Here is an 18,510-nt window from a genome sequence, read left to right on the forward strand (position 1 = left end):
TGTGAGCTATAGATAGTCTGACTGGTTTTATTCTGACTGGCTAATGTGAGCTATAGATAGTCTGACTGGGTTTATTCTGACTGGCTAGTGTGAGCTATAGATAGTCTGACTGGGTTTATTCTGACTGGCTAGTGTGAGCTATAGATAGTCTGACTGGGTTTATTCTGACTGGCTAGTGTGAGCTATAGATAGTCTGACTGGTTTTATTCTGACTGGCCAGTGTGAGCTATAGATAGTCTGACTGGTTTTATTCTGACTGGCCAGTGTGAGCTATAGATAGTCTGACTGGTTTTATTCTGACTGGCTAGTGTGAGCTATAGATAGTCTGACTGGGTTTATTCTGACTGGCTAGTGTGAGCTATAGATAGTCTGACTGGTTTTATTCTGACTGGCCAGTGTGAGCTACAGATAGTCTGACTGGGTTTATTCTGACTAGCCAGTGTGAGCTATAGATAGTCTGACTGGTTTTATTCTGACTGGCCAGTGTGAGCTATAGATAGTCTGACTGGGTTTATTCTGACTGGCTAGTGTGAGCTACAGATAGTCTGACTGGTTTTATTCTGACTGGCTAATGTGAGCTATAGATAGTCTGACTGGGTTTATTCTGACTGGCCAGTGTGAGCTATAGATAGTCTGACTGGGTTTATTCTGACTGGCTAGTGTGAGCTATAGATAGTCTGACGGGTTTTATTCTTACTGGCTAGTGTGAGCTATAGATAGTCTGACTTGGTTTATTCTGACTGGCCAGTGTGAGCTATAGATAGTCTGACTGGTTTTATTCTGACTGGCCAGTGTAACCTATAGATAGTCTGACTGGTTTTATTCTGACTGGCCAGTGTGAGCTATAGATAGTCTGACTGGGTTTATTCTGACTGGTCAGTGTGAGCTATAGATAGTCTGACTGGTTTAATGACATCGTGAACATTCCTGACACCATGAAATAATCATGTGTAAAAGAGAAGTAAAGAAAAAAGAGCACAAAGGAAAGACCAGTGTAGTTGTGTAGAATTCAGTTGGGACATGAGCATTCAGCTGAGTACCTGTGGCCATCCAGCTGGACGTAGTCTGCCGCACACAGCCTGGCATCCTGTCCCGGTTCTGACAGTGAGAACTGGGTGAACTGGACCTTTATGAAGTATCCTTTGGGGACCTTACAGAAAATTAAGTTTGTTTAAAACAAAATCATACATATTCATGCTTTTATAACAGCAGGAACTTAAAAGACAGAAGCACAGGGCGTCCAGGTGGCGTAGCATAGGTCTGTTCCATTGCCTACCAGCAGGGGATCACTGGTTTGAATCCCCTTGTTCCCCTGGCTTGGTCAGGCATCCCTACAAACACAATTGGCCGTGTCTGTGGGTGGGAAGCTGGATGTGGGTATGTGTCCTGGTTGCTGCATTAGCGCCTCCCCTGGTCGGTCGGGGCACCTGTACGGGGTGGAGGGGGAACTGGGGGGAATAGCGTGATTCTCCCACATGTCACATCCCCCTGGTGAAACTCCTCACTTTCAGGTGAAAAGAAGCGGCTGGTGACTCCACATGTATGGGAGGAGACGGGCAGTCTGCAGCCCTCCCCGGATCGGCAGAGGGGGTGGAGCAGCGACCGGGACGGCTCGGAGGAGTGGGGTAATTGGACGGGTACAGATGAAAATTGGGGAGCAAAAGGGGGAAAAGATCAGTTAGATAAAAGAGAAGCACAGGAAGTGTTGTGACACCGCCGGTCCTCACTTAGACACACTTGTTCCTAGTTTATTAATGCCTCATGAGTATCTCTATTGCGTTACTGTGTTGTGTATTATTGTATTGTGTTGTGAATATCTGTATTGTGTTGTGTGTAGAGGGGTCCAGCCGGAGCACGGCTGGGTCTGAAGCAGTCAAACCAACACAATAAGTGAACTCCCACACAACAACCTGAGTAACAACACACCGTCGGGTAAATACACTGCTGATCAGTGTCGGATGTGTTGGTAAAGATGTGTTGGTAAAGATGTATTGTTAAGGATGTGTTAAGGATGTGTTGTTAAAGATGTGTTAAAGATGTGTTGTTAAAGATGTGTTGGTAAAGACGTTGTTAAGGATGTGTTGTTAAAGATGTGTTGTTAAGGATGTGTTGTTAAAGATGTGTTGGTAAAGATGTGTTGTTAAGGATGTGTTAAGGATGTGTTGTTAAAGATGTGTTGTTAAAGATGTGTTGGTAAAGACGTGTTGTTAAGGATGTGTTGTTAAAGATGTGTTAAAGATGTGTTAAGGATGTGTTGTTAAAGATGTGTTGTGAAAGATGTGTTGTTAAGGATGTGTTAAAGATGTGTTAAGGATGTGTTGTTAAAGATGTGTTGTAAAAGATGTGTTGTTAAGGATGTGTTGTTAAAGATGTGTTGTTAAAGATGTGTTGTTAAAGATGTGTTGTTAAGGATGTGTTGTTAAGGATGTGTTGTTAAGGATGTGTTGTTAAAGATGTGCTGTTAAAGATGTGTTGTTAAGGATGTGTTTTTAAAGATGTGTTAAGGATGTATTGTTAAAGATGTGCTGTTAAGGATGTGTTGTTAAAGATGTGTTGTTAAAGATGTGTTGTTAAGGATGTGTTGTTAAAGATGTGCTGTTAAGGATGTGTTGTTAAAGATGTGTTGTTAAGGATGTGTTGTTAAAGATGTGCTGTTAAGGATGTGTTGTTAAAGATGTGTTGTTAAGGATGTGTTGTTAAAGATGTGCTGTACAGTGCATCTGGAAAGTATTCACACCCCTTCACTTTCCCCACATTTTATGTTACAGCCTTATTCCAAAATGGATTAAATTCCTTTTTCCCCTCATCAATCTACACACAATACCCCATAATGACAAAGCGAAAAAGGTTTTGTAGAAATTTTTGCAAATTTATTAAAAATAAAAAACTGAAATATTGCATGTACATAAGTATTCACACCCTTTACTCAGTACTTGGTTGAGGCACCCTTGGCAGCGATTACAGCCTCAAGTCTTCTTGGGTATGAAGCTACAAGCTTGGCACACCTATATTTGGGGTATTTCTCCCATTCTTCTCTGCAGATCCTCTCCAGCTCTATAAGGTTAGATGGGGAACGTCGCTGCACAGCTATTTTCAGGTCTTTCCAGAGATGTTCAATGGGGTTCAAGTCTGGGCTCTAGCTGGGCCGCTCAAGGACATTCACAGACTTGTCCCGAAGCCACTCCTTCATTGTCTTGGCTGTGTGCTTAGGGTCGTTGTCGTGTTGAAAGGTAAACCTTCACCCCAGTCTGAGGTCCTGAGCGCTCTGGAGCAGGTTTTCATCAAGGATCTCTCTGTACTTTGCTCCATTCATCTTTCCCTCGATCCTGACTAGTCTCCCAGTTCCTGCTGCTGAAGAACATCCCCACAGCATGATGCTGCCACCACCATGCTTCACTGTAGGGATGGTATTAGCAAGGTGATGAGAGGTGCCTGGTTTCCTCCAGACGTGACGTTTGGCATTCAGGCCAAAGAGTTCAATCTTGGTTTCATCAGACCAGAGAATCTTGTTTCTCATGGTCTGAGAGTCCTTTAGGTGCTTTCTGGCAAACTCCAAGCAGGCTGTCATGTGCCTTTTACTGAGCAGAGGCTTCCGTCTGGCCACTCTACCATAAAGGCCTGATTGGTGGAGTGCTGCAGAGATGGTTGTCCTTCTGGAAGGTTCTCCCATCTCCACAGAGGAACGCTGGAGCTCTGTCAGAGTGACCATCGGGTTCTTGGTCACCTCCCTGACCAAGGCCCTTCTCCCCTGATTGCTCAGTTTGGCTGGGCGGCCAGCTCTAGGAAGAGTCCTGGTGGATCCAAACTTCTTCCATTTACGAATGATGGAGACCACTGTGCTCTTCGGGACCTTCAAAGCTGTAGACATTTTTTTGTACCCTTCCCCAGATCTGTGTCTCGATACAATCCTGTCTCGGAGGTCCACAGACAATTCCTTTGACTTCATGGCTTGGTTTCTGCTCTGACATGCACTGTCAACAGTGGGACCTTATATAGACAGGTGTGTGCCTTTCCAAATCATGTCCAATCTATTGAATTTACTACGGGTGGACTCCAATCAAGATGTAGAAACATCTCAAGGATGATCGGTGGAAACAGGATGAACCTGAGCTCAATTTTGAGTGTCATAGCAAAGGGTGTGAATACTTATGTACATGCAATATTTAAGTTTTTTATTTTTAATAAATTTACAAAAGTTTCTACAAAACCTTTTTCACTTTGTCATTATGGGGTATTGTGTGTAGATGGATGAGAATTTTGAAATAAGGCTGTAACATAACATGTGGGGAAAGTGAAGGGGTGTGAATACTTTCCGGATGCACTGTATATATATATATATATATAATATTTCTTAAATACTGAAGGTACTGCATGTATATTTATATAAAACGCTTCTAGTCTACCACTCAAGCTGCTTTACAGCGTATGTCTCAAACACATTTTGCCATGTTAAACGAAATGACGTTGCTGGTTTTTCTTTATGTAACAAACAATGTGACGTGGCTACAAAATGTGTGTGTGCATTCAAAGACAGCAGCAGCTGCCACGCGGGGGGGTGGGCGCCTTAATACCCCCCCCCCCCGCGTGTCTGCTGAGGTGAACGGTACCGTACAAGCAGTCATTTGATCAGCATATGTACACGACCCCGGTGAGCGCGTTGTGTATTTGCTAAAGTGAAGGTGTTGTGTTGTACTGTAAGTGATGGAGTTGTGTGTTGATGAGCCACTGCGCACTGACACTGACTGGCTTTAGCATGCCTAACTATGAGGGGCTGCTGCTGTGCATGAGAATGAGGATGGTTGCTGACCTGGATGTCCCATTCACAGCTGCAGCGAGGAGGGTAGCTGGAGGGGAAGAATGGCGAGGAGAAGGAGCCTCTCGTTCCAGACAGATGACCTCCACAATCTGGACCACAACAGTTCACACGTCATATGGAGGACATCCCATGTGTCCATGCACAGTAGGCAGTACAGGAATACACGCATGGCTCATTACATACTGAGCTCCTCTACTAAAAGACTGAGTCCAAGTGAGTGTTTCTGTATATCTGTTGTAACGCCACTAGGGGCGCCATGCAGTCTGCTGGAAGAGCAATGTGTGACGTCACATAGACTCAATGCTGAGAAACTCCACCGGCGTCACTCTTCAATACAGAAGAGACAAAACACGTAAAGCCCAGATCAGCTTCCACAGACCAGATGTGGACAGTGACTGGGAAGGCAGCCAGTGTGAATCAGACCAGCAGGGTCCTTCAGCAAACACCTGATGTGATGAGCTGCCATCCCAGTGCTCCCAGTCTTACTGGCCGTGTGCTGAGCCGATGTGACGTCAGGGTGTTTACAGAAGACATCCGGGGGCTTTCTCTTGACACCTTCACATAGTTTACAAGGAATGTTCCATGATGAGGACACTGAGTAAAACTGAGCTCTTGAGCTGGAGGAGCTCTGTATGTTGTATCATTACCATGACTTTCTCTCCCCAACACCGTCAAACATTCAATCTCATGTAAGACATTTGTTTTTTCAGGAGACAAGATGAGGAGCAACTGGGCTGCTCTGACTGCTGAAGAAACGGAAACCAGCTTAGTTTTCATATTAGATTACTGGAAATACTAATCCATCTTTACTCTGGCCTGTCAGAGGGATCTGGGAGTATGCGGCTCTGAATCCAGGGAAGTTCTTCTCTTTGCTGGTGACCAGCGTCAACAACATGACGTTCCCTGAGGACAGGAAGGACAGCAGCTCATGCGAATACCCACACTTCCTGTAAAGAGAGACAGAGAAAGGAAAACAGCAGATAGAGAAATGATCAATGACAAGACATATTCAACACAAGAAGACAGACGAGAAGCAAATCCCAATCAGGAATGAGACGCTCATCTCATCTCATCTCATCTCATCTCATCTCATCTTCAGCTGCTTCTCTGGGGTCGGGTCGTGGTGGCAGCAAGCTAAGTAGGGCACTCCAGATGCTCCTCTCCCAGCAACGCCCTCCAGCTCCTCCTGGGGGATCCCAAGGTGTTCCCAGGCCAGATTGGACATGTGGTCCCTCCAGCGAGTTCTGGGTCTACCCCGGGGTCTCCTCCCAGTTGGCAGTGCCCGGTAAACCTCCAAAGGAAGGCGCCCAGGAGTCATCCTGATCAGATGCCCGAACCACCTCAACTGGCTCCTTTCGACATGAAGGAGCAGCGGCTCTCCTCCGAGCTCCCTCCGGATGTTCGAGCTCCTCACCCTATCTCTAAGGCTGAGCCCAGACACCCTACGGAGGAAACTCATTCCAGCCGCTTGTGTCCGCGATCTCACCCTTTCAGTCACTACCCAAAGCTCATGACCATGGGTGAGGGTTGGAACCAAGACTGACTGGTAAACTAAGAGCTTTGCCTCCCGGCTCAGCTCCCTCTTCACCACAACGGTCCGGTACAACGTCCGAATTACTGCTGATGCTGCACCAATCCACCTGTCAATCTCCCGCTCCATCCTACCCTCACTCGTGAACAAGACCCCGAGATACTGGAACTCCTTCACATTCGTAACAGTAGGATGTAAACTGTCAATCTACAAAATAAGGAGGAAGAAAGAGTGCCTGTTGCTGATCTGGCGTCTGTTTTTATTGGCTTGTTGAAGGCCAGAGTTTGGGTTGATTTTAAGTTTTAGAAAACAACGAGTGACAAATGGTTTCAAACCCCAGTGGTGCGCTGGTGATGCAGTTTGTTCTGTCGCAGAGGACGCACTTTATTCAGATTTTGAGATGAGGAAATGTGGTTTCTATTTCTTTATCTTTGCCGTCGGCGTTGTTAACTGTGCATTCTACTGTGAGTATCATCCAATACGGTATTCATTTGGCAACGTTTGCTGGTTGAAAAATAACATTTTTAGAAACCAGATCTCTCTGTCTCTGCTCCACTCACTCGGCCATTGCGTGGTGCTCTATAGGTGCCAAGGAGTCGTAGATTTTGATGAAGTCTTGTTCACAGTCTTCCTCCAGGATGAGCGTGTTGAAGTCCAGTCGGACACGGTGGCCAGGCTCGGCTCTCAGCCTCCATTGCAGGTAGGTGTTGGGGGGGTACGGGGAGTTGGGGAAGCCGGGGGACTGCAGGGTTCCCGCTTCACGGACGTGGATAGAGAGAGACTTCTGGGCTGCACATGAAACAGGAAATATTAAAGCCATAATCCTGCATACTTACAGACTAATGTCGCATGCATGGCTGCTGTGTTGTCATGTCATGGACGGTCTGTTTGTGTCGGTGGTCTTTATGCTGGCAGTTTACTTGAATAAGAGTCTGATATTCCATGACCGAGTCTTCATGCACGCTCAGTGATCCAGGCGAGAACACCACAGAACGGTGAATCAGGTCGTCTGACAGATACGGTTCATCATCCCTGACCTCGGCGGTCTAAGGGCCCTGACTCGGCCGGCCGCTGGCTGACTGAGTCAGGGCCGTCGGTGAGCGTCTGTGACCCTAGTTTTTGCGGTGTGTCCCGCACTGTCAGCAGTAGTCGGGCCCCTGTCGGCAGCTTTTCAGCCCATTCAGCAGGTTGACTCGGCGGAGCCCGTCGGTGAGAGACCTCACTCTGATTGGCTGTTCAGTTCAGCGAATCAGTACTAAGCTAGCGAATCAGGGCCGTGGGATGTGGTCTTTGTTGTGTGTTTGGCCCAGACGGCCCACCCTTCTAAACAATACAGTGACTGCAGGTACCCCCACCCTTCTAAACAATACAGTGACTGCAGGTACCCCCACCCTTCTAAACAATACAGTGACTGCAGGTACCCCACCTTATAAACAATACAGTGACTGCAGGTACCCCCACCCTTCTAAACAATACAGTGACTGCAGGTACCCCCACCCTTCTAAACAATACAGTGACTGCAGGTACCCCCACCCTTCTAAACAATACAGTGACTGCAGGTACCCCCACCCTTCTAAACAATACAGTGACTGCAGGTACCCCCACCCTTATAAACAATACAGTGACTGCAGGTACCCCCACCCTTCTAAACAATACAGTGGCATAACGACCCAAACCAACGGCCAGGCTGGAGTGCAGAGGTGGTGTGACCGCTAAGTGGAGTTTCCGTGGTCGTGTGTTCGAGTCGCAGAGGGTTGGGGAATAGTTGGTATCACCGCATTGTAAGATGGTGACAGATGTACTTTGATGATCTCAGGCCCCCCTGAACTATGTGAAGGCTGGCAGGAAGAATTCTAAGCCCCCCTCCCGAACCGAGGGGGCGGGGGCAAGAGTTCATCTGTCACCATCTTCCCACACCGGAAGCGGGAAAACCCCGTATCTGTCAGTAACCGCTGTGTCCAGATGAACGGATTCGACCTTGTGTGGTGTTCCATCACCGCCAGCAGAGCTGCATTGCCAACATTTACAAAACGTGTTCGTGCTCCCGGACCGCTCACCCACCCGTCAGGGACGTCTTCGTCATGCGTGGGTCCAAAGCTGAGGAAAGAAAACCCAGGAGAGTAGTCATGTGTGATGAAGCCTCTGGAAACCACCTGACTCGTCTGATCAAATCAACAAGAAAAGGCCTGTTTCTACAAAACACCACCAGCTACACATTACTGACCAAGAACCTGGCGTTACATGAGCAGGACGCCTGTACTGAACTACGGGGAGCGGCAAGGGGCGAGGAACCGGGTCTCCTCTGGATCTGCTGGGCTTCCTTCTCATTATAGTGTGATGCTGAATGGAATCTACGTCACAGAAGATGAATCAGTTCATCTGGACACCACCTTTACTTGCAGAAACGCTTCGCCATCACCTGAGTGACCTCTTCAGTCTCACCTGACTGCAGGTACCCCACCCTTACAAACTGACTGCAGATACCCCACCCTTATAAACTGACTGCAGATACCCCCACCCTTATAAACTGACTGCAGATACCCCACCCTTATAAACTGACTGCAGATACCCCCACCCTTACAAAGTGACTGCAGGTATCCCACCCTTATAAACTGACTGCAGGTACCCCCACCCTTACAAACTGACTGCAGGTACCCCAACCCTTACAAACTGACTGCAGGTACCCCACCCTTACAAACTGACTGCAGGTATCCCACCCTTATAAACTGACTGCAGATACCCCCACCCTTACAAACTGACGGCAGATACCCCACCCTTACAAACTGACTGCAGGTATCCCACCCTTACAAACTGACTGCAGGTACCCCCACCCTTATAAAGTGACTGCAGATACCCCACCCTTACAAACTGACTGCAGCTACCCCACCCTTATAAAGTGACTGCAGGTATCCCAGCCTTACAAAGTGACTGCAGATACCCCACCCTTACAAAGTGACTGCAGGTACCCCACCCTTACAAACTGACTGCAGCTACCCCACCATTATAAAGTGACTGCAGATACCCCACCCTTACAAACTGACTGCAGCTACCCCACCCTTACAAACTGACTGCAGATATCCAACCCTTACAAAGTGACTGCAGGTACCCCCACCCTTATAAAGTAACTGCAGGTGTCCCCACCCTTATAAACAACACAGTGGCATAACGACCCAAACCAACAAAGAGGTTCATATCGTCACCTTCTTAAAATAATGGCCTATGTCATATTTTCAAGCTTTTCAAAAAACAGAATAAACTGAAACTGAAACAAAATTTATCAGTTTATTCTGTTTTTTGAAAAACTTGAAAATATGACTTAGGCCATTATTTTAAGAAGGTGACGATATGCAAATTGAAACTCTAGTTAATGGTCAACTGTTGTTAATGGTTAACAACAGCTTTGATTCTATTCCGTTGTCTACCCACACGGGGATCGCCGGTTGGAATTCCCGTGTTACCTCCGGCTTGGTCGGGCGTCTCTACAGACACAATTGGCCGTGTCTGTGGGTGGGAAGCCGGATGTGGGTACGTGTCCTGGTCGCTGCACTAGCGCCTCCTCTGGTCGGTCGGGGCGCCTGTTCGGGGGGGGGGGGACTGAGGGAATAGCGTGATCCTCCCACGCGCTACCTCCCCCTGGTGAAACTCCTCACTGTCAGGTGAAAAGAAGCGGCTGGTGACTCCACATGTATGGGAGGAGGCATGTGGTAGTCTGCAGCCCTCCCCGGATCAGCAGAGGGGGTGGAGCAGCGACCGGGACGGCTCGGAAGAGTGGGGTAATTGGATCAGCAGAGGGGGTGGAGCAGAAACCGGGACGGGTAGGAAGAGTGGGCTAATTGGATCAGCAGAGGGTGTGGAGCAGAGACCGGGACGGGTAGGAAGAGTGGGGTAATATGATCAGTAGAGGGGTTGGAGCAGAGACCGGGACGGGTAGGAAGAGTGGGGTAATTGGATCAGCAGAGGGGGTGGAGCAGAGACCGGGACGGGTAGGAAGAGTAGGGTAATTGGATCAGCAGAGGGGTGGAGAAGAGACCGGGACGGGTAGGAAGAGTAGGGTAATTGGATCAGCAGAGGGGGTGGAGCAGAGATCGGGACGGGTAGGAAAAGTGGGGTAATTGGATCAGCAGAGGGGGTGGAGCAGAGACCGGGACGGGTAGGAAGAGTAGGGTAATTGGATCAGCAGAGGGGTGGAGAAGAGACCGGGACGGGTAGGAAGAGTAGGGTAATTGGATCAGCAGAGGGGGTGGAGCAGAGACCGGGACGGGTAGGAAGAGTGGGGTAATTGGATCAGCAGAGGGGTGGAGAAGAGACCGGGACGGGTAGGAAGAGCGGGGTAATTGGATCAGCAGAGGGGGTGGAGCAAAGACTGAAGAGGTCACTCAGATGATGAGGAAACGTGCCTCTCGCTAAACGTTGTGTCCAGATGAACTGATTCACCTTCGTCTGGGAGTTCCTTGCCTGGACTATCGAGCGTGCAGAAAGACATAATCTAGTAACTAAGTATTTTGAATACTTTGTGTCACGTGGATAAATACTAATTAACTGAACTGAATTGAATGATCTTTATTGTCACTTTATTCAGGTAGAATGAAGTTTCGCAGGCTTCTCCCGGCATATAAATAAATAAATAAACATTACAAAAAGCTGAAGGCAGAAGTTCAATTAAATTAATTATCTGTTAAAAAAGACATTATCCTGAACACACACACACAGTGTTCACGTAAAGGTAACGAGTTCTGACGTGTATGTAACGAGTTCTGATGTGTAAGTAACGAGTTCTGACATGTAGGTAACGAGTTCTGATGTGTAGGTAACGAGTTCTGACGTGTAGGTAACGAGTTCTGACGTGTAGGTAAGTTCTCATGTGTAGGTAACGAGTTCTGACGTGTAGGTAATAAGTTCTCATGTGTAGGTAACGAGTTCTGATGTGTAGGTAACAAGTTCTGACGTGTAGGTAATAAGTTCTCATGTGTAGGTAACAAGTTCTCATGTGTAGGTAACGAGTTCTGATGTGTAGATAACGAGTTCTGACGTGTAGGTAATAAGTTCTGATGTGTAGGTAACAAGTTCTGACGTGTAGGTAATAAGTTCTCATGTGTAGGTAACGAGTTCTGACGTGTAGGTAATAAGTTCTGATGTGTAGGTAACAAGTTCTGACGTGTAGGTAATAAGTTCTCATGTGTAGGTAACGAGTTCTGACGTGTAGGTAAGTTCTCATGTGTAGGTAACGAGTTCTGACGTGTAGGTAATAAGTTCTCATGTGTAGGTAACGAGTTCTGATGTGTAGGTAACAAGTTCTGACGTGTAGGTAATAAGTTCTCATGTGTAGGTAACAAGTTCTCATGTGTAGGTAACGAGTTCTGACGTGTAGGTAACGAGTTCTGACGTGTAGGTAATAAGTTCTCATGTGTAGGTAACAAGTTCTCATGTGTAGGTAACGAGTTCTGACGTGTAGGTAACGAGTTCTGACGTGTAGGTAACAAGTTCTCATGTGTAGGTAACGAGTTCTGACGTGTAGGTAACGAGTTTTCATGTGTAGGTAACGAGTTCTGACGTGTAGGTAACGAGTTTTCATGTGTAGGTAACAAGTTCTGACGTGTAGGTAACAAGTTTTCATGTGTAGGTAACGAGTTCTGATGTGTAGGTAACAAGTTTTGACGTGTATGTAACGAGTTCTGACGTGTAGGTAACGAGTTCTGGCGTGTAGGTAACGAGTTCTGACGTGTAGGTAACGAGTTCTGGCGTGTAGGTAACAAGTTCTCATGTGTAGGTTACGAGTTCTGACGTGTAGGTAACGAGTTCTCATGTGAAGGTAACAAGTTCTGACGTGTAGGTAACAAGTTCTCATGTGTAGGTTACGAGTTCTCATGTGTAGGTAACGAGTTCTGACGTGTAGGTAACAAGTTCTCATGTGTAGGTAACGAGTTCTGACGTGTAGGTAACATGTTCTCATGTGTAGGTTACGAGTTCTGACATGTAGGTAACAAGTTCTCATATGTAGGTTACGAGTTCTGACGTGTAGGTAACAAGTTCTGACGTGTAGGTAATAAGTTCTCATGTGTAGGTAACGAGTTCTGACGTGTAGGTAACGCGTTCTGACGTGTAGGTAACAAGTTCTCATGTGTAGGTAACAAGCTCTCATGTGTAGGTAACGGGTTCTGACGTGTAGGTAACGAGTTCTGACGTGTAGGTAACGAGTTCTGACGTGTAGGTAATAAGTTCTCATGTGTAGGTAACAAGTTCTAATGTGTAGGTAACGAGTTCTGACGTGTAGGTAACGAGTTCTGACGTGTAGGTAACACGTTCTCATGTGTAGGTAACAAGTTCTCATGTGTAGGTAACGAGTTCTGACGTGTAGGTAACGAGTTCTGACGTGTAGGTAATAAGTTCTCATGTGTTTGTAACAAGTTCTCATGTGTAGGTAACGAGTTCTGACGTGTAGGTAATAAGTTCTCATGTGTAGGTAACGAGTTCTGATGTGTAGGTAACAAGTTCTGACGTGTAGGTAATAAGTTCTCATGTGTAGGTAACGAGTTCTGACGTGTAGGTAACGAGTTCTGACGTGTAGGTAAGTTCTCATGTGTAGGTAACGCGTTCTGACGTGTAGGTAATAAGTTCTCATGTGTAGGTAACGAGTTCTGATGTGTAGGTAACAAGTTCTGACGTGTAGGTAACGAGTTCTGACGTGTAGGTAACGAGTTCTGACGTGTACGTAACAAGTTCTCATGTGTAGGTAACAAGTTCTCATGTGTAGGTAACGAGTTCTGACGTGTAGGTAACGAGTTCTGACGTGTAGGTAATAAGTTCTCATGTGTAGGTAACAAGTTCTCATGTGTAGGTAACGAGTTCTGACGTGTAGGTAACGAGTTCTGACGTGTAGGTAACGAGTTCTGACGTGTAGGTAATAAGTTCTCATGTGTAGGTAACGAGTTCTGACGTGTAGGTAATAAGTTCTCATGTGTAGGTAACGAGTTCTGATGTGTAGGTAACAAGTTCTGACGTGTAGGTAATAAGTTCTCATGTGTAGGTAACGAGTTCTGACGTGTAGGTAACGAGTTCTGACGTGTAGGTAAGTTCTCATGTGTAGGTAACGAGTTCTGACGTGTAGGTAATAAGTTCTCATGTGTAGGTAACGAGTTCTGATGTGTAGGTAACAAGTTCTGACGTGTAGGTAATAAGTTCTCATGTGTAGGTAACAAGTTCTCATGTGTAGGTAACGAGTTCTGATGTGTAGATAACGAGTTCTGACGTGTAGGTAATAAGTTCTGATGTGTAGGTAACAAGTTCTGACGTGTAGGTAATAAGTTCTCATGTGTAGGTAACGAGTTCAGACGTGTAGGTAATAAGTTCTGATGTGTAGGTAACAAGTTCTGACGTGTAGGTAATAAGTTCTCATGTGTAGGTAACGAGTTCTGACGTGTAGGTAATAAGTTCTCATGTGTAGGTAACAAGTTCTCATGTGTAGGTAACGAGTTCTGACGTGTAGGTAACGAGTTCTGACGTGTAGGTAACAAGTTCTCATGTGTAGGTAACGAGTTCTGACGTGTAGGTAACAAGTTCCGACGGTCACCGATTTTGGTGCAACACCAGCAAGACAACCCTGCGGTAGGACTCGCATGTTGGAGAAAGAAGACTGTTCAACAATGTCACGTGACATGGTAATACTGGAGAACATATCAATCCACTTAAAAAAATTTAGGTAAACAAACATTAATTAATTCATATTATAAAATTAATTATATATTAGATTATGTATTAAATTAATAATATATTGTTACGTTACTTAATTAGTTAATTAATTAATTTAACCTAATTTAACATTGATAATGTTCCGATTTGTATTTAAGCAGCCATCGGTTTCACTTCTGCATTCAGCATGGAAGTTTCGACATGGAAGTTTCAGCATGGAAGTTTCAACATGGAAGTTTCAACAAGGAAGTTTCGACATGGAAGTTTCAGCATGGAAGTTTCAGCATGGAAGCTTCGACATGGAAGTTTTAGCATGGAAGTTTCAATATGGAAGTTTCGACATGGAAGTTTTAGCATGGAAGTGTCAATATGGAAGTTTCGACATGGAAGTTTCAGCATGGAAGTTTCAATATGGAAGTTTCAGCATGGAAGTCTCCGTTTCTTCTGCGTGTTTTGCGGCAGACAGCACGTTCACCGCGCAGCTCTGCGGCGTCCCAGCGCTTGAATGGTTGACCCCGCCAACACCAGTGACAACTGACGTGTGTGGGAACAATTACACAACGCCGTTATGTTGAATGACAGCTGTTGACATTTGTCAACGTTAAAGATATGGATTGCAGCTGTAAAGGTTACCAATGACCTTTATGTAGCGGAAGTAGAATAATGAATTGGATGCATTAGATGTCTGGAGTCAAAGATTGTCTCCCATCATTTATATACATTTATACATCAGCCAGATTCAACAACAGTTTTTTGTTTTTTGTTTTTGTCCCCCCCCCTCCTTTTTGTTTTCTCCCCTATTGAACCCGCCCAATTACCCCGCTCTTCCGAGCCGTCCCGGTCTCTGCTCCACCCCCTCTGCTGATCCGGGGAGGGCTGCAGACCCCCACATGCCTCCTCCCATACATGTGGAGTCACCAGCCGCTTCTTTTCACCTGACAGTGAGGAGTTTCACCAGGGGGACGTAGCACATGGGAGGATCACACTATTCCCCCCAGTTCCCCCTCCCCCCGAACAGGCACCCCGACCGACCAGAGGAGGCGCTAGTGCAGCGACCAAGACACACACCCACATCCGCTTCCCACCCGCAGACACGGCCAGTTGTGTCTGTAGGGACGCCTGACCAAGCCGGGAGTAACCCGGGGATTCGAACTGGCGATCCCCGTGTTGCTAAGCAACGGAATAGACCACTACGCTACCCGGTCTGATGCAACAAAAATTGACGTTTTATTTGGGAAATATCTCAAACTGAGATGAACTGCTGTTTGGGTTTTACACCGGGGAGTTCAGGGACATGGTTTTTCTACTATTTGGGGTCTTCTGTACCTCCAGATACGACGCTGTTGACGTCGAGCGAGTCGGTGGGTCTGAGCAGCAGACGGCTCTGCTGGCCCACCTCCACCTCAGCCAGTGACTCGATGGCCTTGTCCACCGACACCTCCTTCACAACAGGAACTTCAAACTCCGACTGGTAATACGCCACCACGCCGCTGCTGCTCCCGCCGTCTCCCTCACTACGGGAGGACACCAGCCGTCAATCCAACTTACATAAAATGCTGCACGAGAAAGGACATCAGAACCCGCAGAAAGGAAATGTCTGATTTGACAATAAAACAGCAAAACACCGTCATCATCTCATTTATGACACGGAAAAATGCTGGAGGACTTTCCAAGAAGTTAAGGTCACTTAGTCATGGCAGTTTGCACATGAAATTGGTCGTTTGTTTGGGTCGTTATGCAACTGTGCTGATGGTAAAGTTGGGGGGCACCTGCAGTCAGTTTATAAGGGTGGGGTACCTGCAGTCAGTTTATAAGGGTGGGGACACCTGCAGTCAGTTTATAAGGGTGGGGTACCTGCAGTCAGTTTATAAGGGTGGGGACACCTGCAGTCCGTTTATAAGGGTGGGGACACCTGCAGTCAGTTTATGAGAGTGGGGACACCTGCAGTCAGTTTATAAGGGTGGGGTACCTGCAGTCCGTTTATAAGGGTGGGGACACCTGCAGTCCGTTTATAAGGGTGGGGACACCTGCAGTCAGTTTATAAGGGTGGGGACACCTGCAGTCAGTTTATAAGGGTGGGGTACCTGCAGTCAGTTTATAAGGGTGGGGTACCTGCAGTCAGGTGAGACTGAAGAGTTCCCTTAGATGATGATGATGAAACTTTTCTCTCAATAAACGTTGTGTCCAGATGAACTGATTCAACTTTCTGGACTGTATTTAGACTCTTTGAAACAGACCTTGCCCCCCCCTCCTAAATGCTTCCTCCTTTTCTGACCTTGGCTGTCTGAGCTGAGCTGTAAACCAGGGTTTGTCATTGTTGTAACTAACCCTGGTGCATTATGGTACACCGCTGTCCTCACAGAAGCTAATGTAAGATGTCACAGCCTCAGTGTACTCATCAGCCTGTTGGTTGCAGTCCCGAAAACATCCCAGTCAGTGCAGTCCAAGCATGTGTGAAGATCCTCCATAGCTTCATTGGTCCACTTCTTAAATGTCCTCGCAACAGGTTTAGAGAGTTTTATTTCTGCGTGTATGCAGGAATCATGTGAACCATGACTTGGTCAGAGTGTCCCAGTGTAGTGTAGGGGACTGCATGATAGACTATTGATTGTAGTGAAAGAGTGCTCTAAAGTCTTCTCCCTGGTCTGGCATCTTATCAGCTGACGGTAGATGGACTGCATATATACAGCGCTTTCCTAATCTACCGACCACTCAAAGCGCTTTACAGCGTATGCCTCGAATCTACCCATTCACACACTGATGGAGGAGGCTGTCATGCAAGGTGCCAACCTGCTCATCGGGACCAGTTGAGGGTTCAGTGTCTTCCTCAAGGTTACTTCGACATGCTCTCGGGGATCCGGGGATCGAACCAACAACCTTCCGATTCCTAGACGACCCGCTGTACCTCCTGAGCCATGCCGCCCCACGGTAATTAGATAGTTCATGGCTGAGATTCCCTTTGTTAAATTCTCATCACATCTCATTTTATCTCATCTCATCTTCAGCCGCTTCTCCGGGGTCGGCTCGCGGTGGCAGCAAGCTAAGTAGGGCACTCCAGACGTCCCTCTCCCCAGCAGCACCCTCCAGCTCCTCCTGGGGGATCCCAAGGCGTTCCCATGCCAGATTGGACATGTAGTCCCTCCAGCGAGTTCTGGGTCTACCCCGGGGTCTCCTCCCAGTTGGCTGTAAACCTCCAAAGGAAGGCGCCCAGGAGGCATCCTAATCAGATGCCTGAACCACCTCAACTGGCTCCTTTCAACGCAAAGGAGCAGCAGCTCTACTCCGAGCTCCCTCTGGATGTTCGAGCTCCTCATCCTATCTCTAGGGCTGAGCCCAGACACCCTACGGAGGAAACTCATTTCAGCCGCTTGTATCCGCGGTTTCACCCTTTCGGTCACTACCCAAAGCTCATGAGCATAGGGGAGGCCTGGAGCGAAGATTGACTGGTAAATTGAGAGCTTTGCCTCCCGGCTCAGCTCCCTCTTCACCACAACGGTCCGGTACAATGTCCGCATTACTGCTGATGCTGCACCAATCCACCTGTCAATCTCCCGCTCCAACCTACCCTCACTCGTGAACAAGACCCCGAGATACTTGAACTCCTGCACTTGAGGCAACAACTCATCCCCAACCCGGAGGGAGCAATCCACCATTTTCCGGTAGAGAACCATGGCCTCAGACTTGGAGGTGCTGACTCTCATCCCAGCCATTTCACACTCAGCCTGCAAACCGCCCCAGTGCACGCTGGAGGTCCCGTTCTGATGAAGCCAACAAAACCACATCATCTGCGAAGAGCAGAGATGTGATTCTGAGGTTCCCAAAACGGACACACGCCTCACCTTGGCTTGCCGGCCACCAGAAATGGACATACTCTTCACCAAATGCTTGCTGGTGGGCATCTGGTGGCCGGGCCTTGGCCCATGGGGCCCGGTCGGGCCCAGCTCGAAGAAGCAACATGGAGCCACCACCCCGTGGACCCACTACCCGCAGGGTATCACTGGGGGTAGGGTCATTACCTTGAGTGGTCATGACGTCACCAGCGAGGCTCAGTTCTTCCAGTTCACCTAATGCGCGAAAATCCACAAGCAGGGGAAACAATTTTTTGTTATTAAATCATGGTATCAATGGTAGTATTTTAGTTGTTTTATTAACTCTAACCCTAACCCTACGCTTCAGGTGAACTGGGCGAACTGAGCCTCGCTCGTGACATCATGACCATTCAAGCTGATGCGTGGTATTTGGACCCATCAGCTCTCCACAGAAGTTAATGGAAGGATTGGTGTATCCTCTGCATGCAAAATTGGATTGTGGTGTATGCATCGCACGCAAAGTGTAATATCATGATATTTGTATGCAGATTGGTGAGACCGGGTTGGGTCCACAGACATGGGCCTTCTTTCCATCCCCCACACCAGCCTGCAGACTTTTGGGGATAGAGTCTTTAGTGTGGCAGCTCCCACCTTTTTGAACTCTATTC

At 47.3% G+C, this 18,510-nt stretch overlaps 1 protein-coding gene across 1 annotated transcript in view; it reads right to left on the reverse strand.

Annotated features, from left to right (window-relative positions):
- LOC130107378 (suppressor of tumorigenicity 14 protein homolog) overlaps positions 1 to 18,510 on the reverse strand; it is a 67,776-nt gene that overhangs the window by 22,055 nt on the left and 27,211 nt on the right. Inside the window, exons 5-10 of the mRNA XM_056273960.1 lie at positions 15,360 to 15,547; positions 8,409 to 8,444; positions 6,908 to 7,136; positions 5,627 to 5,763; positions 4,808 to 4,905; positions 1,041 to 1,150 (exon numbers count right to left, since the gene is read on the reverse strand). Coding sequence (XP_056129935.1) covers positions 1,041 to 1,150; positions 4,808 to 4,905; positions 5,627 to 5,763; positions 6,908 to 7,136; positions 8,409 to 8,444; positions 15,360 to 15,547 — 798 coding nt within the window. The remainder of the gene's footprint in view (positions 1 to 1,040; positions 1,151 to 4,807; positions 4,906 to 5,626; positions 5,764 to 6,907; positions 7,137 to 8,408; positions 8,445 to 15,359; positions 15,548 to 18,510) is intronic.

Source organism: Lampris incognitus, chromosome 2 (genome assembly GCF_029633865.1).
Source record: "Lampris incognitus isolate fLamInc1 chromosome 2, fLamInc1.hap2, whole genome shotgun sequence".
NCBI classification, from domain to species: Eukaryota; Metazoa; Chordata; class Actinopteri; order Lampriformes; family Lampridae; genus Lampris; species Lampris incognitus.